The 27,616-nt window shown below is 40.7% G+C and overlaps 2 protein-coding genes across 2 annotated transcripts; both read left to right on the forward strand.

Moving 5' to 3' along the window:
* The first annotated feature begins 1,081 nt into the window (after positions 1 to 1,081).
* LOC113588412 (probable vesicular acetylcholine transporter-A) lies at positions 1,082 to 4,048 on the forward strand. Its single transcript, XM_027027581.2, has one exon. The coding sequence runs from the start codon at positions 1,596 to 1,598 to the stop codon at positions 3,171 to 3,173; it is 1,578 nt and encodes a 525-aa protein (XP_026883382.2). The 5' UTR covers positions 1,082 to 1,595; the 3' UTR covers positions 3,174 to 4,048.
* A 494-nt stretch (positions 4,049 to 4,542) lies between these two features.
* On the forward strand, positions 4,543 to 27,616 carry LOC113588411 (choline O-acetyltransferase-like). Its single transcript, XM_035533815.1, has 15 exons — positions 4,543 to 4,874; positions 5,212 to 5,305; positions 6,564 to 6,755; positions 14,668 to 14,786; positions 17,451 to 17,504; positions 17,727 to 17,916; positions 19,669 to 19,846; positions 20,234 to 20,403; positions 20,770 to 20,870; positions 21,626 to 21,754; positions 22,061 to 22,183; positions 24,105 to 24,246; positions 24,670 to 24,732; positions 24,850 to 24,987; positions 25,396 to 27,616. The coding sequence occupies exons 2-15, from the start codon at positions 5,270 to 5,272 to the stop codon at positions 25,645 to 25,647; spliced, it is 1,887 nt and encodes a 628-aa protein (XP_035389708.1). The 5' UTR covers positions 4,543 to 4,874; positions 5,212 to 5,269; the 3' UTR covers positions 25,648 to 27,616.

Here is a 27,616-nt window from a genome sequence, read left to right on the forward strand (position 1 = left end):
CTCTCTCTCTCTCTCTCTATATATATATATATATATATATATATATATATATATATATATATATATATATATATATGTGTGTGTGTGTGTGTGTGTGTGTGTGTGTGTCAGCTCAAATATTTTATTCTTGTTATGACTAGACATGTCAACGAAAAGGCAGTTGGGCTGTAACAGCGAACGGGTAAGTGGCGCTGTCTGTGGTACTGAAACATTAACGTGATTACTTATTCGCTTATTCGATGTACTTTCAACAAGCTTCAGACTCAGAATATAGGAATATAGTGGCCTGGCTTTCCCATAAGCAGCGTAACTCAAAGATTATCTTTAAATGATACAGCGAGTATTAAATTCTACATTTTCCCTCGTCTAAGATGATCTAAACATTGTGATGCTTTTTGGAAAACGGTGCCCTGAACATTTCAGTATTTACAAGATTATGTCATACCACAAGAGGTTTTAAACTGAGCGGTAGTTTGGAACATGTTTTTACTCTTGTGTTTACATATACGGTTACTCACGAAAAAACATTTTTATACACAAAACAGAGTTATACACCAGTTAAACAGTTAAACACATAACAGAGTTATACACCAATTACACGCAAATGACACAAAATTGCAGCCTATGAAAACAGACTATCAGAGACAGTCTGCTTCACAGCATGCGACATTTGATCATGAAAAGTTATTGACATTCAGCACTATTAAAGCGTACGCCACCAAGAATGCCTTCTTGCATGCAGTCGTGAAAGACCCAAAAAGTCTTTAAAAAGGTCTGAATTTTTAAAATCATAAGATTTTCCGCTTTTTTTTTTTACGGAACAATAGCAGATTTCTCTCTAGCATCACACTCCTTAACGTGCACTGCTGCTTTCTGTGTATACTTGGCCACACCCTCGACAATCATGTCACATGTAGGATTTGGCTTCAGTGCGAGGTTAACAACGGAAAGCGCTGTGGAGTGTGATGGCAGAGCGTGAGCACTTTCTTCCTAGTTCTGATTGGTCAGTGTATGTCCAATTTTAGAATTAGCTGGTGGAACGCAACTGGCTGATGACCCGGGGTTTCGCCGGCGATGCGTCACATAGCCGTAGAAAGCAGTGATGCAAAGATAAAAAAGGAAAACGAACACAACAAGCCTACAAGTTAATTCGTGCCAATGGCAACGCCACTATTTCTGCATCTGGAAAGAGTTGCTGACGTAGGTGAGCGCAGGTGACGGGTGATGCTAGCACTACAGAAAGAGAGCCAACTTACCTGGTCCAGATAGCGGAAGCGCACAAGCTAATCTTGAGCGCGGAATGAAAATGGAAACTGAACACTTAAGGATCTGAAGTGTGAAGAAAATTACAATACTGAAAGACGTCACGTCTAAGCGCAATGCAACTGCGTCGGTCGGTGAGAATGCAATGCGACCAGGACTCGGAACAAATGCAATCCAACTGAAGCCACCTCACGCGGCGAGGGAGCAGTTGGCGACTGGAAAACTTCGTTCGTGCACTGAGGCTTGTAAAGGAGTTAGAAGCGTTGGCTGCTTTGACCAAACTAGTGAAAGGTCTTCTTTCCTGAGGTAAAACAAGGCATTTATTCTGAAGCATGGAGTCTGACGGGTCTAGCGGTTTGGCAAAATCAGCCGCCTTGAAACTGTCTGAAATGGGGGAAAGAACTAAACAACTTGGTACAGCTATACAAGACCCAAACCGCCAAAGACGGATTATTCTAGTAATTGTCTGTATTGCGCTTTTGTTAGATAACATGCTCTATATGGTAATTGTACCGATTATCCCCGATTACCTCGCCCAACTAGCGAGTGAGCAAGCTACGCAGGTCCAGGTAGTTATAGACCCCAACTCTTCCGTCAACAGAACAAGCAAAGATAAAATAAACCAGGAAAATCTAGACGTTCAAATAGGAGTTTTGTTTGCTTCCAAGGCCATCCTGCAACTCCTTGTAAACCCATTATCAGGAACCTTCATTGATCGAGTAGGATATGATATTCCACTTCTGATTGGGTTGATGGTAATGTTTGTCTCAACGGTAATTTTTGCTTTTGCTGAAAACTACGCAACGCTCTTCATGGCACGCAGCCTTCAGGGTCTTGGCTCCGCTTTCGCAGACACCTCCGGGATCGCAATGATCGCTGACAAGTACACTGAAGAAGCAGAAAGAAGTCGCGCGCTTGGCATCGCACTAGCGTTCATCTCCTTCGGGAGTCTAGTGGCACCTCCGTTCGGGGGTGTTCTGTATGAATTTGCTGGTAAACGGGTCCCGTTTATAGTTCTTGCTGTTGTTTGCCTGGTGGACGGCTTTCTGCTCCTGACTGTTATCAAACCTTTCTCTAATAGGACTAGAGAGAATATGCCGGTGGGGACACCCATCTACCGGCTGATGATCGACCCGTACATAGCTGTGGTGGCGGGCGCTTTAACAGTATGTAACATTCCATTGGCCTTCCTAGAGCCAACCATCGCTAACTGGATGGAGACAACAATGCACGCAACTCAGTGGGAGATAGGGCTAACCTGGTTGCCCTCGTTCTTCCCTCACGTGCTGGGTGTGTACATCACTGTGAAGTTAGCGGCGAAGTACCCGAACCTTCAATGGTTCTATGGAGCTCTGGGAATGGTCATGATCGGAGCGAGCTCCTGCACCGTTCCGGCCTGCACAAACTTTGGCCAGTTGATGATCCCATTGTGCGGTATATGCTTCGGAATTGCACTGGTGGATACGGCGCTTCTGCCCACTCTGGCCTTCCTGGTAGACGTGCGCCACGTCTCTGTGTATGGTAGCGTTTACGCCATAGCAGACATCTCCTACTCTGTTGCCTATGCTATGGGACCTATTGTCGCCGGTCAGATCGTTCATAACCTGGGCTTCGTGCAGCTGAATTTGGGGATGGGTCTGGTTAACATGCTCTATGCCCCAGCGCTTCTTTTACTCCGCAACGTGTGCCAAATGAAACCATCCTACTCCGAGAGAGACATACTGCTTGAGGAAGGATCAACGGGCCTCTATGATACCATTAAGATGGAAGAACGCAAACTGAAGCAGAAGGGACTGTGCGCTACTACCGCGAGCAACGTTATGCCTGTTGAAGAGAACGGATTTGACGCTTTCGGCGGGGGCGCGAGATCATATTCCGAGGAAGATTCTTCTGGACAGGAGTACGCTTAAACTAACTTTCATGCTAGTACTTTCTTTAAAAGAGTTCTCCAAATAAGAGAGTTGCCAACATTCCACTAATGCTACTCTGTGCAATATAATGATTGTGTGACAGTGTTCAGAATGGTGATTCCATCTGCCATACAGACGTAACGGTACGTTACGTCGTAGTTCAGATCATTCACCACAGTAAAAAAAAAAACAAAAAAACAAAAACAACAACAACAACAAAAAAAACGAACACATACCGAGTTGAATCCGCTCCTTCAGAGTTTAATTGAATTATATTTAGCTTTGCAGGGGTTTGTTCAGCACTGGTGATTGTACTGTGAAGTGTAGTGAAAGGTCTTAAATTGCCTGTGAGCGAAACTATTGCAAAGTGTTTAGAAAACGTGAATCCATTAATTATGTTACACTGCAACGTCTTGTAAAATGTACAGAAATTAAATAAGTAAATACTGTACAAGCCTATATTTCCATATAAACAAAAGGTATTTTTCATTTTAATGAATAAATTATAAACCTCAGAGCAATTGTAATTTATTGCTTTAAAAAAGTAATTGAGCTTTAAAATATAATCAGTAATATATTAAGTTTAAATAATATTTAATTTATTGGAATCAAAATAATATCTTTCAAATACAGAAATGTAATATGATTATTGTATATATGTAGGTACTTGTAAAATCGCCATCACTGATAAGTGGACTTGTGTGTATGTGATTGTGTCTATATGTGTGCGCGAGTATGTCCAAAACGACATTGAATTGTTAGGACTTAAAAATAAAATGTGTAATCGTAAGGTGTTAAAGTCGGATCAAATAAATAAGAAAATAAATTCTCATTTTAACGATAATAATTTTGATAATAAAAAGTGATTAAACTTATAATTGGCGATCTTTGTGCCTTTATACACAAACACCAAACACACGAGTTCCTTCCATCATAACACATATTATCAAAATTAAAGGCCAAGCAATTATTGTAACACTCAAGATACTCACAAAAGACCAGTAGTCTACTACTATTTCAGAGAGGCATAAACATTATTAGTTAATACATTAAGTAATTAATATTCTCATTCAATGACCTATATATGAGGCTATAAATTATCTTAAGGGAAATAATGAAAATATACATAATAGATTTTTGCTGTATGTTGCAAGGTGAGCACAGCACAAAAGTGAAAGACAGACAAAGAAAGAAAGACAGAGTGAGTAGGAGAAGGAAAGAAAGAAAAATAATATCCTGGTTAGAAATGCACACAAATACATCTAGATAGGACACATATACCTAATCAATTTTAGGCTACTATTTAAAAATATATAATTATATTACTATTCAATAAAATAAATGAAATGCGTATAGGCGAGGTTGCTAGGTTAGTATTCCTTCTGAAGGTTATCCATGACTCCACTTACAACAGTTTCCAAGTAAACTTTATACGAAACGGGCTGGGTCGGAGACGCCTAGGACAATATAGTCCACAAATGGGAGGAGTTTGTGCCCGAGGGGCGAAGGGACAGATACCTTCCGCGCTTTCATTCATTTGGAAACAAGTGAAGCTACGAGGGGAGTCGAACGCGTGACAAGAAACATCCGTACCTGCTCCGTTGCGAATGGAAAGAGGGACGCACAGGAATGGCCGTTAAGGAGTGCACGCCTCTGTTTGCTAAACTGAACTTCTGATCGACTTGGACCGCCGCTCCACAGGTATGCAAATACAGTAATTGTTAATAATAATTAGTGTATGTTTGCTGATTTTCGGTGTGTAAAGAAATGTATATGTTGCATATCAGTGTACAACTACATGTGATACATACCCAGTTAAAAATAACTTATAGTATAAAAGCCATTCATGTGCGTCCCCCTTTCCAGTTAACTATTTCAGAAAAAAATACTGAGACATTTTTTCAAATAAAATCCTTGTTAAGGAAAGACTTAGCTTAGCTAAGACTTAGCTGCAGCAAATAGTATGCTATTTTAAAAATGGAGTTGCTCGCTGATAAAAATCTTACTGATTCTGAATGACCCCGCTGGAAACGAGAAGGCGCGCGAGCAAAGACTCCACCTGTTCGGTTCCAGGCGAGGCGGATCAAAGAGTGACGATGCCCGTGCTGGAAAAGGAACCACCAAAAGGCAACGTAAGAGATTAAGAATAAGAATAATGTGAAACCGAAGCTTACCGATTCTATCTTGTTTTAAATTACCAATAGACTCTTTTGTTCACTGCAAATGTAAACTTCGTAATGATCACTTGGGAGACAAAGGTCTTTCGGTCATTGGTTGATTTTACTGCATAAGAGCATTACAGTTATTCAGACCGGCAGGTTATAAATGAAGCAATACGTGCACAGCATAGGCATTAATCTGTGGTCGATCCCACTAAAGAGACGGGACGTCTGTCTATCTGTCTGTCTTGTCGTTCTTCTTGTTTTCGGTCTGTTATCTGAAAGGCATGTGGTAATACATTTAATACATTAAAACAAGCGGCATATGTGCCCTGGCGCGGTAAAAGCGAATGGCCTTGTCCATGGTGCTGATGTTGCCACATATGAAGAAAGGCACTATCATTTTAGCGGAGAGATTAACACAACAGGTGTCCTTCACTGTCGCGGTTTTAAACGGTTCAGTGCACCAATGTTCAGATGTTATCAAGATGAATATCAGATGTTTTTTGTAAAAAACAGAGCTGTTTTATTAAAGACAGATGCCTTTTAATACCATTTTGATATCCTATAACATTTGCATTTTACTACTCAAGATAGTACTATGTAAGCCTGGGGAAGTGAACCCTTCCTGTCTCAGATGGTTCCTAGAGTCCTTGTTCTCTATGTCTTTAAGTCATGTTCATGAATTATTGAGCAGAGCTCAAAAAACATGGCAAAACTTCAGAGAGATGCTCCACAATTATGCCCTCTGATTAATGCTGTGAGACCGGAGGAGACAAAAACACACTCTACTGCTATGTGAAGCATCCACCCATGTTAAAATATTTCACAATCTCACTAGGAGCATATTGTGGTCTGTCATCCAACACCTGAGGACAGGCATGGCTTCCACCATTACTATGCTGACATTGTCTTTAGGCAACAGGTCAGGATCCGCCAAAATCATAACATTTTCTTACTATTCCCACTCAGTTTACTCTGAAACTTTCTATTGCAGATTAATGTGTATGGTAAAGGTTAGTGTTTGTCCTCCAAGATGGGTAACCTGCCATATCACTGGAAAAATATGAGATCAGGCTGCTAACTGTACTCAATGCATGAATGTGTGTATCTCAGGGCAAACCAAAGTCAAAAGGTTATAATCTAGTTCAGTGTTCAAGAGCCTTAACTTGCTGGAAAAAAAAAAAAAAGATGAACCAGGATCAACCATCTCAGGTCTTCGATTTCCTAGGTGCTGCCCAAAGTGCCCATACCAGATCTGCAGCAAACCCTTTCCACATACCTGAGATGTGTCAAACATCTGGTCCCTGAGGCCCAGTTCCTGAAGACCAAGGCCATTGTGGAGAAGTTTGGCAAGCCTGGAGGCACAGGGGAAGTGCTCCAAAAGAAACTCTTGGAAAAGAGAGAGAAGACAGCAAACTGGGTAAGGAGACAGACAGACAGACAGACAGACAGACAGACAGATAGATAGACAGACAGACAGATAGATAGATAGATAGATAGATAGATAGATAGATAGATAGATAGATAGATAGATAGATAGATAGATAGATAGATAGATAGATAGATAGATAGATAGATAGATAGATAGATAGAATATTTCTACATTACTTTTTATGGTACACTGCAGTTACTCACCTGGAATCTTCGGATTTATATGTGCAGCTGCAATCACCAGCCGCTTTATTAGGTACACCTTTCTAATATCACGTTGGACCCCCATTTTGCCTTAATTGGACCCCTAGTACTGCCTTAATTCTTTGTGGCATATATTCAATAAGGTGCTGGAAACATTCTTCAATGATGTTGGTCCATATTGACAAGATAGCATCACACAGTTGTTGAAGATTTGTCAGTTGTATGTCCATGATGCAACTCTCTCATTCCACTACATCCCAGATGTGCTCTACTGGATTGAAATATGGTGACTTTGGAGATCATTTGAGTACAGTGAACTCATTGTCATGTTCAAGAAACTGGTTTGAGATTATTTGAGCTTTGTGCCGTCTTTGTGTTATCCTGTTGGAAATAGCTATCAGTAGATAAATACACTGTGGTCATAAAGGGATGGACATGGTCAGCAACAATACTCAGGTAGGCTACTGAGTTTAAATGATGCACAATAAGAAAATATCCCTCATGCCATTACACCATTACCACAAGCCTGAACCATTGACACAAGGCTGGATGGATATATGCTTTCATGTTGTTTAAGACAAATTCTGACCCTACCATCTAAATTTTGCAGCAGAAATGGAGACTCATCAGATGAGACAAAGTTTTTTTTCCAATATTACAATTTTGGTGAGCCCATGTGAAATGTAGCTTCAGTTGCTTGTACTTAGATGACAGGAATGGCACTCGGTGTGGTTGTCTGCTGCTATAGCACTTCTGCTTCAAGGTTTGATTGTGCATTCAGGGATGCTCTTCTGCTTACCTTGGTGGTAATGACTATTTGAGTTACTGTGGCTAGTCTATCATCTAAAACCAGTCTAGCCATAGAACCAGTCTTGCCATCAAACCAGTCTGGCTATCAAACCAGTCTAGCCATTCTCCTCTGACTTCTGACATTAAGGCTTTTTTACCCAGAGGACCACTGCTCACTGGATAGTTTCCCTTTTTTGTACCATTCTCTGTAAACCCTAGAAATGGTTGTGAGTCATCAGCAGTTTCTGAAATATTCAGCCGCTTAAACACCAACAACCATGCCATGTTCAAAGTCACTTAAATCACCTTTCTTCCCCATTCTGATGCTCAGTTTGAACTTCAGCAGGTTGTCTTGACCATGTCTACATACCTAAATGCACTGAGCTGCTGACATGTGACTGACTGATTAGATATTTGCTTCATCGGGCAATTGCACAGGTGTACCTAATAAAGTGGCCGGTGAGTCTATATATGCATTTAATTCTGTTCCGTGTGAGGGGTCAGGCAAAACCAGATACTTGTGGATATGAAAAAGGAGGTGATTTATTAATTGCACTGGGATATGGGGAATTGTGACGGACGAGGGTTAAGCAGGATGCGGGGATGAGACACGTCGAACATAAACATATGTTTTATTTACACATTAAACATACACATATTAACACTACTTGGATCAAACACCGACAACTTTGACGATATGAAATGAGACTTATATACACTCATGACAATTACACACAACAAGGATCAGGTGCACAACACAAGAGGGTGTGGTAATACGAACCCACAGACACGCATGCACAGATATGCACACACAGGCAGACTTGAGGGGAGAGGGGCCGTATCGTGACAGAGCCCCCCCTCAAGGGCGCGACTCCCGGCGTGCCAGCCTACCAGACTGCGGCCCCGAGACCCACGCCAAAAGGTAACGTTGAAGGACCAGACAACCTGCCACAGGCCAGCGCAAACAGGGTAGCGGGAGGAAGGACAGGGACCAAGACGATGACAGACACAGGGATGCACACACAAAGGGGAACAAAGCAACTGGTACATTTAGTGTAATCGGGATAGACATGGTGATAGGGACAGGCACATGAACGACACCACACAAATTCAAGAGTCCAAGGAAGGGAGAAGGAACTCCAGCCAGTCCCCCAGTCGTTGGCTGGGTCAAAGACTGACCATCCTGGCAGGAAGTGTCCGTCGCTGGCCTAGGTAGCGGCGACTGTCCCGGTTCTGGTACTGGTGCTGCTGCCTTTTTGCCTGTATGAGGCTTTGGAGTAGGCGCATACGCTCTAGAGCTCCTCGCCTCAGGTGGGGGAGTGTCCATATTTGACAACAGTGCCTCCCTGCTAGCCACCCTTGTTCGCCAGCTCACACCTGGGCGGCGTGCCTTGGGCGGTGCATTGGGTGCTGGAGGCTCCTTGCTGTGTGAGCTTTTGGCGTCGCCATGAGAGGGAAGATCCTATGAGGGTGCTCTACCTCCATAGGAGTTTCCTCCTCACAATCAGAACCACTTTCTGACTGCAGACAGAGAGACATACACTATCTCTCCATAATCTGTGTCTCCCATATGATCATCCAGGTAGGGATCATAGGACCCAGCAGAGTCCATCTCTGAGTACCGGTCCTCTTGGTCCGGCTGTTCTCCGTAGGACTCTGCACCGTTCGATCCCGGACCATACACAGGGCCCCGCCAAAATTGTTCAGCAGGTTCCTCCCTCCCGGTAGTTCCTTGAAGTGAGGCCAGGATGAGGGAAGGCCTCTCCGCTGGACAGTATGAATCCACAGAGTCCGACTCCGAGTACTGGAAGTCGTTGTACCAGTCCAGGTCCCCCACTGGGGTTCCGTACGCCTCCCCTGCTTCTGTACCTGGATCTGCACCTGGAGTCAGGAGGGTGCCCACGGCCATGGGAGACCTCGCTACACGTGCTGTGGGAGGGTATTGACTTCCCTTCTTTCCCTTCTTCTTTTTGCCTTTCCCAGGCATCCTTGGTAGGTCGGTGTTTCTGTGATGGACGAGGGTTAAGCAGAATGCTTCACGATATGAAACAAGACTTATATACACTCATAACAATTACACACAACAAGGATCAGGTGCACAACACAAGAGGGCGTGGTAATATGAACACACAGACATGCATGCACAGACACACACGCAGATTTGAGGGTGGAGGGGCCATACCATGACAGGAATAATCCAAGGTACATAAAGGGGCAATCCAAATTGTAGAGAAATAACCAGTCCAAGTCCAAAACCAAAAGAGCAATGACAAAAAGAACCAGCCAGAAAATCCAAAAGGGGTGGGCAAAGAGACAAAAACCAGAAATGCGAGAACAGGGTAATTACACAGAAAGGCTATCCAAAAAGAACACTTGGTATGTTTTAAGATAAACTGTCAGCAATACTTCGCAAAGTCTGAAACATTCTTATATATACTTGTAATTGAGACATACAAGTGAGTTCAATACTCTGCACGGTGGACTCTGGTCTAGTGTGGGCTCTATTCATAGGAACGCAGCGAGGGTGACCCTGTGGATGGGGAGCCAGTCTGTCCTTGTATCTCACGTGGAAGTCCTTGATAAGACCAGGATCCAGTACATCACTGTGAGGGACACAGCTTTGTTCCTCAGGGCCGAATCCCTCCCAGTCCACCAAGCATTGTGGTGAGCCACCCCTCCTCCTAGAATCCAGTATGTGATGAACCACATAAACCGGAGTTCCGTCATAGTATATGGGCTGAGGAGGGGTCTCGTCCGGAGAATCCTCATCCAACGGGCAAGCTATAAGAGGCTTAAGGAGAGGGACATGAAATGACCTCGGGACACCATAGTGAGCAGGAAGGTTCAGCTGATATGTTACCGCGTTAATACGCTTGAGGATTTCAAAGGAGCTGATATACTTGGGGCCCAGTTTGTGGGACTAAACTGGCTTGCAGAAATCCCTCATGGACAGCCAAACCTGGTCACCTGGTAGGTAGATGGGGTCTCCCCCCTGTGCCTGTCTGCCATTTCCTTGTACCTAAGGAGGGCGGCACTTTCGATATGCTGATGGGTCTCCTCCCATACCTTCTCACTGTGTCGCATCCAATCGTTCATTGCCAGGATGTCAGCAGGGACAGGGGTCCACGGAGCCATAGGGGTTGTAGCCTAGAATGCACTCAAAAGGGGTTAAACCGATAGAGGAACTGGTGATCTCTGCCCAAGGTAGGAACACCTGCATGAGCAGTGTCTCAATAGTCTGGAAGGCAGTAGGTAGGCTCAGAAATGCAACGAGCCTCACGCCTCTAGAGATCCGATCCACAACTGTGAGGATGATAGTGTTACCCTCTGAACAGGGAAGCTCACTAACGAAGTCCAAAGCAATGTGTGATCAAGGTCTTTCAGGCATGGGAAGTGGCATGAGTTTACCGGCACGGAGGGTCTTAGGTGTCTTGCTTTGGCTACAGACAGAGCAGGACGAAATGTAGTGGTGGACGTCACTTGTCATCGTCTCCTACCAATATCAGTGAGCTATGAGCTGATGTGTACGTGTCTCCCCTGGATGACCTGTAGTGAGGGAGGAATGAGCCCATGAGTCCCAGCAAGAAGCAGATACATAACACCTACCCACTGGGCATTCCATTGGCATAACAGCACCTTTTGTGGCTTGTTCGATCTCCACATCAATCTCCAATTGGATAGAGACCAAGTGGACCCAGGTAGGTAGAATGGTTTCCTTCTCTTCCAGGGTCTCCTCTCCCTCCCCCAGATGGATGCGGGAAAGGGCATCTGCTTTAGTATTCTGACTTCCTGGACGATACATAATCTTGAAATTGAATCTGGAGAAGAACAACGACCAACAGACTTGGCGGGGGTTCAGTTGTCTGGCTGTATGCATATACTCCAGGTTCCTATGGTCTGTAATCACTAGAAAGGGATTATTAGAATCCTCCAGTGAGTGTCTCCATTCCTCTAGGGCCAATTGAATGGTCAATAGTTTGTACTCTCCGATCCCATAATTTTGTTCCATAGGGGAAAGTTTCTTGGAGAAATACGCCATGGGATGAAGTTTGTCCCCTTGACACCTCTGCGAGAGCGCAGCCCTGACTCCAATATTAGATGTGTCTGCTTCTACGATAAACGGGACTGTAGGAGCCGGGTGTCGAAGGATGGGGGCCATGGTGAAAGCTTCCTTTAACTTGCGTCTTCAGATGCCGGTGATGGTGGTGGGTACCAGCCAATGAAGGATGGCTTCTATTTTTTTGTCATCCATAGTAACTCCCCCATGGCTTACTACATACCCCAGGAAGGTCATGGTCATGGTATGGAATTCACAGTTCTCCCCCTGTACAGTCTATTCTTGAGGTGAATCTCTAGTACCAAACGAACATGTCGAATGTGCGTAGGAAGATCAGCTGAGTAAATGAGAATGTTGTCGATATACGCAATGACATATTGTCCTATTACTCCTGATGTCCTATCGTCCTGATGTTCTGAAGAACATCATTGATGAATGCTTGGAATACTGAGGGTGGAAGTGGATGGTGGAATGAAACCCTGCCACAGTGCCTTCTCTATATATTGTTCCATGACTCTTTCCTCTTCTTGGGATAGGGGATAGATGCGTGCCTTGGGTAAAGTTGCACCCTCTAGGAGTTCAATAGGACAATTACATGGACAGAGACAGGGTAACAGGATTGCTTTGGACTTGCTGAATATGTTAGAGAGGTCTTTATATTCCCTTGGGGGGGAAAGAAAACTTGTTTGTCAGCAGGGTTCTCAATCCTGGAGCAGAGTCGTAGTGTGGGTAAAGTCAAACAGTTCTTCTGACAATAAACTGACCACTGTGTTATCTCCTTCTAGGGTCATGATATACTTGGGTTATGTTGCTCCAGCCATGGCAGGCCCAGAATGATTGGAAATGATGAAGCTTGCAAAACTAGGAATGAGATGAGTTTGGAGTGGAGGGAACTGGTGGTGAGTTGTACCGGGGTTGTGTGGAGAGATATGGTCCTAGCCCCTACGGGTGATCCATTCAAAGCAGCTAGGATAATGGCTCTATGTGGATGTTCAGGTTGTGTACCAGATGGACATGAATGAAATTGCCCTATGCCCTATGCCCCGGAATCAACTAGGGCTGTGAACATAGAGGACAGAGTATGAGACCCAATATAAACTGGCAATGTGAATGATTTAGCAACCATACTCATTTTGTGCCAGGTTATTACCTGAGCTTGTGGGGGAGAAGGTTTGCTTCCTCTATGTGTTCGGGACACTTTACGGTTAGGTAGGAAATGGCATTCCCTGACCAGATGGCCTGCTGATCCACAGTATAGACACAGAACTTCTTGGAAGCAGTGTTGTCGTTCCACCGCAGATAAGTGAGAGGAGTCACATTGTATAGATTCCACCACGGGTTCTTGTCTGACTTCCGATCCAGGACTGGGAAGGGGGTAGTTGGAGTGAACACTACCAGATCTTTGTGGTCTTCTTTCCTGGAGGTAATTATCCAGATGGATAGCTAGAGCAATGAACTGATCCAAATTGAGCTCATCATCTCAACAAATGAACTCTTGCAAGACCTCGGAGTTAAGGCCATGTCTAAACTGTACTATTAAAGCTTCCTCATTCCACCCAATACCAGCAGCTACTGTGCAAAACTCATGTGCATAGTCCGCTACAGTCCAGTTGCTTTGGCGCATTTTAATGAGCAATTCCCTGCTTGCTCTTCCCTCGTGTGGGTGATCAAACACTGCCCAAAACAAAGTTATAAATTCATCGTATGTTGCAGTAGCCCAATCTAGTGCCTTGTCTGACAGACGAGAGCTAAGGAATGAAATTTTTCTTGACTAGAACTGGGGGAAATGCTATTAAAGTACAAAGAGCATTGTAGCAAAAATCCCCGACATCTTTCAGGGGAGCTGTCAAAATGTAGAGAAATAACCAGTCCAAGTCCAAAACCAAAAGAGCAATGATAAAAAGAACCAGCCAGAAAATCCGAAAGGGGTAGGCAAAAAGGCAAAAACCAGAAATACGAGAACAGGGTACAATACACAGAAAGGCTATCCAAAAAGACCGCTTGGTATGCTTTAAGATAAACTGTCAGCAATACTTCACAAAGACTGTGAGTCTGAAACATTCTTATATACACTTGTAATCAAGACATACAGGTGAGTTCAATACTCTGGCAACACAGATCTGATTGGACGCCTCTGATTGGTTGCGTTATTGACTGGGTGATGAACGGGCTGCTGGGTACAATATACTTGGGATCTGGTGTTATGACATTTTGATACAGACCTTTAAGATGAATTTACACCAAATAAATCTTATATTGAGTGTCTCAGTTGTAAAATATCTTTTACAATGGGCATTGGAATAAGGCAGCACTAGTAATTAACAGTATAATTAAATAACTGATTATTAATATGGACAATAATAAATTGGCATGTAGTAATCTAGGTAATGGAAAGTAAAAATAACCATTAATTGAACAACACATCTCTTACTAGTATAAATAGATTAACACTGTAATTCTGTGCTCTAGATGTCAGTGATTCTAAGACTGAGAGAATAATTTTTCATTTTGATGGTGTTTTCTCTGATTACTAAAGTAAATTGCATGGAACCCACATAAATATTGTTATATATCTAACCAGCAGCAATTAATCAGGTACTTGACAAACATCACTGAGTTCAATCTGACAGTTGCAGAAAGATGACAGAATGCAGTTTTCCAAAACTTAAACTAGCAGATCTTTCTCGCTTTCATCCAACAATATTGATGTTCTTTTATGCATCATTGCCCAAGAACACATCATTTTAAAAAGACACCATGACATGTAATTCAAACTGATTTATGTTTTCATTTTAAGGTCAAATTCATCTGTTGCGTATTGAACAGCTTCCTTCCTGTGTGTGTCTCTAAGGTTTATGACTACTGGCTGGAGGACATGTACCTGAACAACAGACTTGCACTTGCTGTCAACTCCAGCCCTGCTCTGGTATTTCAAAAGCAGTCTTTCAGAGACCGTGAAGACTCACTCAGGTATGCATAGTGGTAAAGTAACTGTAGACTAATGAAATACAGAAATGAGCTATTTTTGTATTTAGCTTGACAAGCAGTCATTTTGGGATATGCTCATCAATGCTGGAAGTAAACGAGGCAAAAAAAGACAAGTTAAGAACGTGTGCACATACAAAAATTGGATTGTTTTGTCTAAATTTGGTGAATTTGATAAACAAATTTGGTGAATTTTATGAACAAGGTTTGATAAATTTCCTTACTGCATCCATAGTTTCATATGAATAATAATTTAGAGGGTGTTTTTATACAGGGTCTATTATATAAGAATAAAGCAATACTTTCACCAAGCACAATATGGAAGCCCTGAGGCCAAGACATACAGATGAAGACAGAAAGGGCAGAAATACAGAAAAGGAGAACGAACAGGAGTGAGAGCCAAATTGTAAGAGAGAGAGAATGAAAGACAGAGAGAGAGAGAGAGAGAGAGAGAGAGAGAGAGAGAGAGAGAGAGAGCATGCTGAAGGTCTCTGCATTAAATCTATGGCTGTGATTAAAAGGCCTTGTGCTGGTGTGACTGCGGGAGAGAGCATCACACAGCAGAGATTGTTGGTCCCTTTTAGCTCTGTGTGAGGAGATGCAGGAGCCCCTGCCTTCAGCTTTAATGCAGTAACAGACCAACTGATTCAATTGAGAGTGAAATGGCTAAACAGTCCTGTGAGACAGTGTGTTTGTGTGTGTGCATTTGTGTGTGTGTGTTTATATATCTCCATGGGGACCAAATGTCTACACAATGTCTACACAAACGCAGACTGAAGACCCATCTATTTGCAGAAAATTTAAAGGACAACTAACACTGCTTCCTTATTGACTGACTAATTTAATACTTATTGTAGGGCATTATTTATGGTTTTTAACAAACTCTAGCACTTATTGTTTATAGCACTTATCATTGTTTAAGATAGACCTTATGTATTTTGCACTTCTAGGTATCAGCATTCATCCCTGTATTCTACAGTATTCTAGCTCATTGGTATGTTTAATTCTAACCTACTATACTGTACTTGGATATATTCTATGAATAAATGACAAGGCACTTTTGTAAGTCGCTCTGGATAAGAGCGTCTGCTAAATGCCGTAAATGTAAATGTAAATGTAAAATGATAGGGACATTTGACATTTTTGACCACAGGCACAAATGTGTTTTTTGTAAAAATGCAAAAATATAGAAATAAAATTGAGTTTGAAGAGTATGACTGAAGGTAGAGGAGTTTGAAGAGTGTGAGTGAAGGGGAGGAGTTTGAAGAATATGACTGAAGGGGGAGGAGTTTGAAGAGTGTGAGTGAAGGGGAGGAGTTTGAAGAGTATGACTGAAGGGGGAGGAGTTTGAAGAGTGTGAGTGAAGGGGGAGGGGTTTAAAGAGGAAGGAATAGAAGATGGTTAGCAGGTGTGGGGGTTGATTCAGTTCCAGTTTCTCAAATTATGGGGCAATATTTAAAAATAAAACTTGATATCTATGTGTTTTTAGCAGTTTAAAAACATATTTGAAATTAAGCGATTTTTAAATAAGTGAGGGGAATGATGTTGGAGTTAAGCCTACAGGTGCTGGGTGTAACTGGTAAACAGTCAGTAGAAAGCTCAGTGCAGGACTTATGAGGCTTGTGCAGAGGTCTTTAGGGTGTGGTAAAACCTTGTCCAGATGATGGATGATAATAAACATAAGAGCTGATGTATGTGTTTGTGTGTGGGTCCATGTGTGTGACATTACATATTTTTAGACATTATAGAATTTATATTTATACTTAGCACAATGCATCATGTCAATCACTGTCACTTATTCTCTCTCTCTCTCTCTCTCTCTCTCTCTCTCACACACACACACACACACACACACACACACACACACACACACACACACACACACACAAACACACGCGCGCACACACACGCTATTACTTTCTGTTGTGGCTCAGAAATGAGGCAGTAATTTAATTGCAGACTGACAAGCCACAGATTGGAGAGGAGGAGAGAGAGAAAAATAATGATTGGAAAAAAGAGTGAAGAGAAGGGTAAATCAGATGGAGAAGAGAAAGAGAGAGAGAGAGAGAGAGAGAGAGAGAGAGAGAGAGAGAGAGAGATATTCCAGCTAGAAAAAAGAGGAGAGAGGAATATCAGTTGGAGAATAGAGAGAGAGGGATAACATCTAGAGAAAGAGAGGAAGGAAAGGGGATTATTGTTCTTTACTGCTGCCTTCTGACTTTCATTATAGATTTTATATATAATATTAAATATTGTCAACCTACATAGGCTAATGTAATGTTTGTAGGAGCTAATGGGTCATTTCAAAGACTTGCAATTATGGACTGCAATTATGGATTTACTTGCTTTTAATAATACAAACTGAACTTTTTGTGAATGAATGTTTGAGTCTGCTTTATCATCCTTTTAAAATCAATCATTATCTATGGTGCTGTAGATAACTGCACTTGATGCATTTCCCCATTTTTAGTGAACTTTTAGCACAGAATCTAGATTTTTTTAAGAAGGATAGTAGACCCTCATTTGTTCACATATAGTTTTTGAATAATCTCATGAACAAACATACAAAAGAATATGAAGAATGAGGTAATAAAATCAATTCAAATTCTACCCTTTCAACAGTTTCTTTGTTTTTCTTTTTTCTTATAGATTTGCAGCCCATCTCATTATGGGTGTAATGGAATACAAAGCCATGTTGGATGAGTAAGTTCTCATTCATACAGAACATTGTACATTTATATTAGTTATCTTCTCTGAGGTGAGCTCCTTGAGATGATCTTTACTGTTAGAGAAAGCACTTATTATAAGACTCCAGTAGTGTAGAATAGTGCCACAGGAGCTATGTACCTCTCCACAGTGAGATATACCACAGATTGGACCATGATCGGGGTCATATATGAATGCTCCTCCCCTGTGTCTGATCAGGAGGTCCCTCCCTCCAGACTATGCCCGCGGACAGCAAGCTGGAACTGAGCTCTGCATGGAGCAGCACTATCGCCTCTTTACTTCATACCGGCGTCCCGGACTTAAGCAAGACTCACTGGTCACCCGGAGCAGCACAGGGGCAAACAAAAAGCATGACCCTGGTCACATTATAGTGGCCTGCAAGAAACAGGCAAGTCCCTATTGTAGTGTTAAGGTCAGCAATTTTATGTATATCTCACTAGCATGCAACAGTGTGCCTTGGTAATTCTGGTATTTAGATTATCATACATTAGCATTAGGCTCATTCAATAGTTTCTTATTTGTATTCATTATTAATATATATTTTTATTCATTTAAGAGCTCCACTCCATTAGTGAAATGGCATCATCATCATGCAGTAATGACTGTTGACTTTGTAAGCCTGCCATTCCATTGAAGAAGAATCATATTACTGTAAGAATAGATATTCAGATATTCACCCAGCCCTTGTCCTGCTGTGGGACTTCAGCAAACCTAAATAAGTGCAAGGTTCATAAGTGAGCTTTGTTAGCATTGGAGAAAGAAAGCTGACAAATGTAATTGTGGTCCTAAATCATCTGTGCTCATGTTTTTCATGACCTTATTCATGTGAAACTCTAGAGAAATATATTCAAGGTGGACCAACAAAACTAAACAAAGGCTATTTGCCAAGAAAACCTCAATAAAGCTTTCATCCATGGTTTTTGGCCATTTAGCGTACTGTATCTCATTTGCCAGCAGTATTATTGATCTTCAGGTCAAAACACATTCGTGAGCAATGATAAGAAAGCCTCCCACTGAATAGCAAAAAATTGCAGCAAGACTATTTGCTGCAGCCTACTGAATACAACACTCAGGTGTTCAAGAGCATTGTGTTGAGGTAAGGGGTTATATGCCTGGTGGCCCTCTGGGGAACAGGTACACCCTGAATTTAGAATCAAACAGTACAGCTGTTTCCTAGTGCCTATCTTTGAGTGCATGTGTCATCTGTCGAGCTTCCCACCACATCTTGATTGCATGGGAATATCAGCACTGCAGAGAGGGCCTTGTATCTGGAATTATTCTGGAACAGTCCATCTGCTGCTAACGAGCCCTTCCCTATGGAGACACAGTTGGCTAACTTGATTATCCTTGATTGGATCTGCCACTTTGTCTGGCAGTCTACAGGGGAAGAAAAGCTGGAACCAGCAGTATGTTTGTCTAGGGCTGCCAGTGCTAGCGAAATTTAACCACTGTAATCACTGTTGCAAAACAACTTGCTCAGTAGGCTTTTCTGAAAGATCCCTTCCAGCCAGTCCATTTTTATTTCTTTGCAGGGAAATACACTGAGTAACTTTATGTTTCCTAGGAGATTCATTTAATTTAACTCTGAGAGAAACAGAAAATGTGGCAAAGCAACATGAACTAGAGATGAACAATTGCTATTAAAAAGAAAGCATCACTAATATCCATCATTAATTCTTTCAAAACAAGCCTGTAAAATCACAAGAGCTGAGTCAAAATTATGGTCACGTTTAATGTGTTTATATATGTCTTCTTGCTCTGAGACTAGATAGGACAAAGAGGTCATCCATAGCTATCTGTAAAGCATTTGGTGTGTATTAGGTCGAGCTGTTTACTAAATTTTTTTCAGTTCACTCATATGCATAGTTCTAATATATTATTTTACTCATTTGGCAGACACTCTTGTCCAGAGCGACTTAAAATGTTAAATTATATTACATTGGTAGGCCAGTGTAGTGTTAGACATATTGCCCTAAAACTTTTATTAATATAGCATAGAGCATTTGCCCAGACAGGGATGGAACCCCTGAACCCCAAAGAAGAGGCAACATTGTTACCCCACTAAACTATAGCAACCTCAGCCATATCAGTCATTTTTGCAGTCTAAACACAACACAATGGCCTCTGCTCCTCTGCCTAGTTCTTTGTCCTGAATTTGATGGAGAAATCCCAGCAGCTGAGCATGAGAGATGTGCTGATCCAGCTGGGAAGGGTCAGTAAATTGGCTGAGAATACAGAGGAAAGACTTCCCCCCATTGGCATCTTGACCTCAGATGGCAGGACCGAGTGGGCTCAAGCCAGAGACATCCTGCTCAAAGGTCAGAGGTCAAGTTAATGCTGTGTTAGGAGCTTAAATAGAAAAAATGTGAAGCACATAATCAGAAAAAGGCTTAGTAAATGCTATTCTATAACACAGCAAAAAAACAAAAAACAAAAAACAACAAAAAAAAAAACATAGTGGGTTATGTTTTGCACAGACTTTAACATGAGTATGGATGTTTGACAAAATGTGTAATAAACTGTAGCATTGACACAAGCCAACATTATGTTTAGCACTTACTTCAGCATAATAAAATTATGTATTCAGTCTAAAATCTCCTCAGACTAAATTGGTTACTAGTTAACACTCAACCCAACAAATAGCAAACCTCCCAGGTCTTACAAGCCATGAGACATATTCTCACAGAGTGACGTGTGATTAACAGATCCAGTGAACCGTGAGTCTTTGGAATTGATTGAGCAGTGTGTTTGCGTGGTGTGTCTGGATGAGCCCACTGGAGTTGAGCCCACAGACTCCAACAGAGCCTTATTCATGCTACACGGAGGCAGCGAGGACAAAAACGGAGCTAACCGCTGGTATGACAAGTCCATGCAGGTACAGCCCAGCTAATGGCAAGCTAATCAGACAAGAACATAATCTGTTTTTTTTTTTCTTTGTAGTATATTGTATTAGCTTGAAATATACTTTAAAAATCTAAAAGTAAATATGTATATTAGAATGTGGTTCTATTTATTCAGAGTCAATTCAGAACATTATTTAATTTTAGAAAGTGCATCAAATGGAATCTTATTTAAATCTGTTAGTGAATTTCAATGATAAATTGATTGATTTGGTTTAACTAAAGAGGATGTGAATGGAATAAAAAAGGATTCAGTCCAACACTGTTGTTTTTACATGGAATACCAATGCAGACAATGGGACTATCAAATTATGCTAAACAGCAGACTCTTGTGTTTTCAGTTTGTGGTTGGTGCAGATGGTGTGTGTGGAGTGGTGTTTGAACACTCATCATTTGAGGGGATAGTTACGGTCCAGTGCGCTGAATACCTGCTAAAATACATGTAAGCAAACAAGGATTACTATTGGACAACTCATAACAAAATTCTTCGGGTATTACTGAGCAAGAGCTCCACTTGGAGGAAATGCAAAATAATGAATAAATGGGCAAATTGACTTACATTAAGATTATGCAAGACTGGGCATACTTTAACATTTTATATGAATAGACTTGTCATGGACTTATTCTGTTAATTTAAACCTGACCTCATAACAAATATATAGCCAAAATTCAAATATGAACAACCTTCAGGTGTAAAAATAACTTTGAAACTCATTTAGTTGTATGAACATAAATGATGGCCAACCCTAAATCTGATTAAACCATAACCTTTTCCAAAATATCATTGGAAGTATTTGTATTGCATAGCCAAATCTTGATTAAGAGTATAATGGAGACCAAATCAACTGCATAGGGGGACCAACAGATGAGAGCATATGTGTGTTTTCAATCTTCACTCCCAATTGACTTGAGAAAGTTAACTGAAGAACTGAAAAATCAGTGGTATCAGTGTTAATGGGAGACAAAATTCTTAGAGACTTTCCAACTGCACAGTAATCCAGTATATAGATTTGTTGGTTTGGGAACTCACTCTAGGCTTAATTTCAGAGATTTTACAATGTGTTTATTAACAATGACTCTACCACTACAGGGCCAGGGTTGTGTCTAGTTTGTAAAAATAAATAAATAAATACACCTTTTCACATAACATTGAACAGATTTAGACTGATTTGAACTGAGGTCCTCTTCTCCCCAAAGGACAGCCAGTCCCAGTAAGCTGAGTAGGAGCTCCAGTGTCAGCGATCTCCCAGCGCCACAGAGACTGGGCTGGAGATGCAGCCCTCAGCTGCAGGCCATGCTGGCCTCCTCTGCAGAACACCTGAACAGGTGAGCTGGGACTTATGCTGCTCTGCAGAACACCTGAACGGGTGAGCTGGGCACTATGCTGCTCACATACATGGCCAGCCTGCAGAGATCAGACCTGCACTACAATACATTTACTGAAAATGCCCCTACATCTGGAAGAATTAAAATGTAATATCTGAAAATGAAATAGTGCCCCAAAGTATCAAGCTATACATGTCACAAAAAAATAAAGTAACAATAAATAAATCAATAAAAATAGGTCCCAAATTCCCCCATTGAGGAATATTACATATTGTAATAAAAGCTTTCATGGTCATCCTCCTCTAGGCTGGTGAGAAACCTGGACATGGAGGTGTTTACATTCAGAGCTTATGGCAAAGAGTTCATCAAGAAGCAGAAGATGAGTCCTGATGCATACATCCAGGTGGCCCTGCAGGTAGCATTCTACAGGTATGTGTAGAATCAGCCCTCACTACACAGACTGGAAAATCACCTGGCTTTCACTGGTTCATGCATGTGCAGCACCTTTCATGCTTAAAGCTTCACATCTTCCAGTGATACTGGTTTTGGGTTGTAGAGGTTTTGCCTGCTTCAGCCATGTCTAACCAAACTCATTAACTATTTAAAAGCCCTTCATGAATTACATGGGTGTGTTTAGAGCAGGGAGAGCACTAAAATGTTCTCCACAAACTCTAGGGCAAGGAGCATGAAAAGAACTGGTCTAAACTATATGATTCATTATTGTAAAACTGGCAAACCAGCATTTTAATCCTCCAATTCAGCATTTTCTACCTAGTGTAGTGCTTCTCTGTCTCACTGATAACACCTTAACTCTGATGAAGATTAAAAAACTAAATTCACATACATACCACCTGTGCATGTAAATGTAATCCAGTATCCTTAAATCTAAGTACTGACTTCTTGAAAATTAGTTTACAGAGTCTAGAATCACTTCTGGTTAATTTAGGCAGCATCTTGGCTTTAGGGTGTGAAAGAAAACTTTTTCTGTTGTGGGAGTAACAATAAATTACAAAACACTCACATATATAAATATAAAAGTTGAGGATATTAAAGTAAATGTTTTTATGATGAACAGTATTACAGTATTCTGAAATTCATAGACAACATCTAATGTGCTGTTTCCTATCTACTCTATTTTCTTTACTGCATCAATAAAGTTGAATGGTTTATGCTTTTCACAAAGAGTTACAGTGGACAATTTGGCACTACTTAATTTTCTCCCTGTTGTACCATAGTAATCTAAAGAGTCTAAGGTAATGAACAATTAACAGTATCCTGGGTTTGAGGTTTGAAAGGCAATAGGAAAAGCATACTTTATATCTCTTTTCTTTTCCTACTGTGAGAGTTACATTAAAATGCACAACACTCACATATAAATATTCAAAAGAAAAGAAAAAACTGCTGTTTCATTTGTTTGTGTGTGTGTGTGTGTGTGTGTGCGTGTGTGTGTGTGTGTGTGTGTGTGTGTGTGTGTGTGTGTGTGTGTGTGTGTGTGTGCATCATGTTTCCCAAACATTGCAGCGTTTACAATGAGGAACACTCTTACTATGGAAAGTCTGTTGAAGTCCCATTGTAGTGCTGTGGTGGACAAAAATCCAGTAGCCCTCAAGTGGGGAAAGAAAGAGATGATAGTTTGCCCACACACTCTCTTCTTAACATCTCTAATACAAAAAGTAGTATATATTAAGACATAAAGTTTTATGTTTTATTAAGTCTTATGAAATAAACAGTGAATACAATATAATATAAAACACACTTGCCAACAAGTAGCACTAAACTGTGCTATTTCATTCATGATGCACATATCTGATCAATGTGAAATACACACAATCAATTTACCCTTAATTAAAAAGTGTTGCTTTACAATGTACAAATAACAATGGCTTTCAAGTTCCAGAAAACACTGAATGAAATAAGTGCAGGATTCACTACCAACACATTTGAAAAGGCTTTGTCACACACAAATGTTTATGAATTAGTACCCACTGTCAAATAGCTGGCTAGTTTAACCATGGTTAGCATAAAATGCCACATGGTTGGTGCATAATTTAGAGCAGGGATGTAACTTTAAAAGCAGCATCTACAAAATTTAACAATAGCTTTCATAATACATTACCTCTTTTAAAATAAATGGTAAATACAATATCAACAGCTGCGTGGTCCATTGAGCAGCTATCATGTTTTTCTTCCCTCCATAATGTTTAACTGGGCAGGGTGCAATGATGGACATAACTGAAAGGGGACACAGTAGTTCAATCTACAACAAAGGGTTGAAGAAAGGGAATACATTTTTTTAAATGTCTGAAAATGAGTGGGTTACATAAACAGATGTCCGCTCTCTTGTCTTCAGATGTAATGGGAGGGCTGTCTCCACCTATGAGAGTGCCTCCAACCGATGCTTCATGGCGGGCCGTGTGGACAATATCCGTTCGGCGACCCTGGAGGCACTGTACTTCGTAAAGGCCATGACAGATGAGAGAGTCTCTACACAGGTGCCTCGTTTTTCTTACTTATCACCCTATTACTGCGCCTTGCTTCTAATTCTGTCCATCATGCTGAGCTGAGTCCTGAGTCCCACTACTTCTGGCTCCTCTGGTCAGATGAACCACTAATCATATTAGAAATTAGCGAGCAGCTGAGGAATGGTTTGGTGTGGAATATAGGCAGCCTGGTGATGCTGCACATGATGGCCTCTCACAGTCTATTAACAGCAAATAGGAATCATACTGATCTGTAAATTAAACCAATATAACTGATCTCAAACAGTCTAAGAGTAAACAGCAACTGCTTGTAATGAGTTTCAGCAGGACTAGTGGTACTGCACATAGCTTGAGTGTTCCTCTGTTTTCTGTACAAAATACTGTATATTTCATTATAGATCATAGGAGGGATGAGATTTGTTTAATTCTTTTTAGGATTCGGAGAAGATGGAGAGACTGTGGAAAGCTATAGACGCACAGACTAATTACACAAAGATGGTAGAGTTGAAGTCACATTCATCATTTATATTACATTTATAAGTTCTTAGATCATTGCTTTGTTTCTTCCTGTTTACAACTACAACAACAATTCTTATTTCTGCTGGTTCTGATAAGGCCATTATGGGAATGGGAATAGACAACCATTTGCTTGGGCTTCGAGAGATGGCTATGGAACTGAAAATAGAAACCCCAGAAATGTTCAGTGACAAAACATACCACCTCAGCAACCAGTTCATCCTCTCCACTAGTCAGGTAAGAGCAGGAAACCCTGAAGTGCAAGTTGAAGAATGATGGTGATCTTCAAGACATAGACACAATAACTCCCAGGAAATCTCAAAGGAGAATGAACCAACAACAACACTGACAATCTAATGCTGACACTAGGCTTTGGAATGTTTTGAAGAATAAATGATAAGACAATTGACTATTAAGCACCATAACAAAGGTGCTGCATGAAATTCACAGATTCCTAGAGTTTAAAAGAATAGACCCATTCTGCTATCCTGACCTGGATGGGTGCCACAGTATGTTAGCTATAATGATGTTGGGGCATAATCCCATAATTACTTCACTGAATGTGACAATGGTACACTATACTATACATCACAAAAGAAAAACCAAGAGAAAATTCATAAATTTTCATACCCTCCTCTCACTTAGGTGCCTACAACATTAGACATGTTCTGCTGTTATGGCCCAGTGGTTCCCAATGGCTATGGAACATGTTACAACCCTCAGGCTGAGCATATCGTCTTCTGCGTATCCAGTTTCCGTGAGTGTACGGCCACCTCCTCGCTGGTCCTGATGAGGGCCCTGGAGCAGGCACTCTTAGATATGAGTGACTTGTGCCATAAATACAACTCTGCTGGTCAAGACCAGGGTGCACATAAGCCAACCTCAGCCAAGAAGTGAATTATAACCAGTGGAACATGTTAACAGGCTGCTTCCAAAGAGTTTAGGTGCTTCCTTTAGTGTGGTTTGACATCTGAAAGCTCTGATGTAAATGTATGTTGTTTGTCCTCATTTTTGCCTCAAGAGTTCTATAAGATGGAGTCTATATGTCAATCAGTAACACTGATCTGAATTATGTCCTTTTGCCACTGGGATATTATTTATCTTTTAAAATCCATATATACATTGCCAACCTTCAAATCATGCACTACAGAAATATAATGTATTAAGATCTCATTTTAGTCTCATGTTGTCAGTTTATATTTATAGAGTTACAAGTAGATTGTCTCAGACTATAATAGATCCTACTCTAGGAGATTGCATGTGTGTGATCTCTGGTCTCTGATGATACATTTAGCTTGTGCAATGTTTCTTTTTGAAGTGAAAGCCATGAAGGAAGGGTTGCTTGGTTTGCATGTCCTGCACCAGATTAGCAAATATATGGTATAATTACTTACACTTGGTCTTTTGTTAACAACAGACCTTTTACTGTTTAAAGAGTAATGATAGAATCATAATTAACTAATGCTAATAGGTGCTGTATGAGAGAAAATGAAGTTGATAGGGGCCCATAAAAATGGCAATCAAGGTTTTTTTAATAGCAGGTTGCATTGTTATTGTAAAGACATGGGTACTACCATGTAGGCAGCAAGTGAGTAAAGGGTACTAGGTAACTTATGTGCCATAACCTATAAGCAAAATGAGAAACATTTGGTACAGTTTTAGCATGCATGCATTTCTAATTGTTTGTTCAAATTCATTTATGTGTGTATGAATTTTACTTTATCAGAAAATCTGATGAAAAATAAAAAAATGAGATCTGGTAAATATATTAACACCATTTCTCCTGCCTCTACCTGTCCCCTAATCCCACCCCTCCGTCCTAAAATATGACAAAGGCGGAATTGGTGGATGGGTGGAATTCAGAGCCTGAGAGAGAACACAAATCAAGCTTTGCCAATATGATGAATTACTTGAACTGACAACTACAACAGATACAATAATGATTTATGAATGAAATGCTGTCAAAATTGAAAGGCCATGATAAGATGGCAAAAAGGATAAAGATTTGCACTTTAAGAATAATTTTAGAGGCTATAAGCAGTACGTATATATATTTATGTGTGTTTGTGTTCAAATACTTTCAGCATTTCACTGTGAGAATAAAACTACAGATAAACTACAGGTTTATTCTAATGTATAGCTAATCATGTGGGAGAATACAAAGTTTGAATGTTACTCAATGTGCCAATAAAAATATAGCAATAAGCGCAAGAATAAATCTACACAATGAATATATGTTCAATATGTATTTCAAATGTGCTGTGAATTGATGAATTGTATATCAGAGTGTATAAAAACCCATATATAGACTTATATATCAGATGAGTAAACCTTAATGTTAAAAAAATAGGATTAAAACTGTGCAATATGTTCTTTGTTAGCATATGCTGTATTGCACCTTTCAGTGTGAGATGTGTGGCTAAAATTAAGCATGTAGTAAAAACAGTGATCTCAAGAATTTTTTATCTGCTTCTGCATTATGTACCAAATGATGGTGGATTTTGCTGCTTTTTACCTTGAACCAATTTTGCCACCTTGTCTGTTCTTTAAAAGTTTATCATGTTATGATGTTATTTTTGATTATCCTGCTACTGAATGTGTTGTGTACAAATGACAATATAGTTTCTAATGCCACTAAAGTATAAGAAATGTTTGATTGGTTGTTGTCATGTACCAGTGGTGGTGTAATAGCTCATGTCAGTAGGCAGGAAGAAAACATCTTATTTTTGTAAAAGCCAGAGTTCTATCTTTCATGTATTTTAATCAGAGTATAGATTAATTTATAAAATTAAGACATAATAACAGCTAGAGAGAGAATATATAAAACTATATCCTACAATAAAGCAGTCTATGAAAACACATCAAA

Source organism: Electrophorus electricus, chromosome 14 (genome assembly GCF_013358815.1).
Source record: "Electrophorus electricus isolate fEleEle1 chromosome 14, fEleEle1.pri, whole genome shotgun sequence".
Lineage (NCBI taxonomy): Eukaryota > Metazoa > Chordata > Actinopteri > Gymnotiformes > Gymnotidae > Electrophorus > Electrophorus electricus.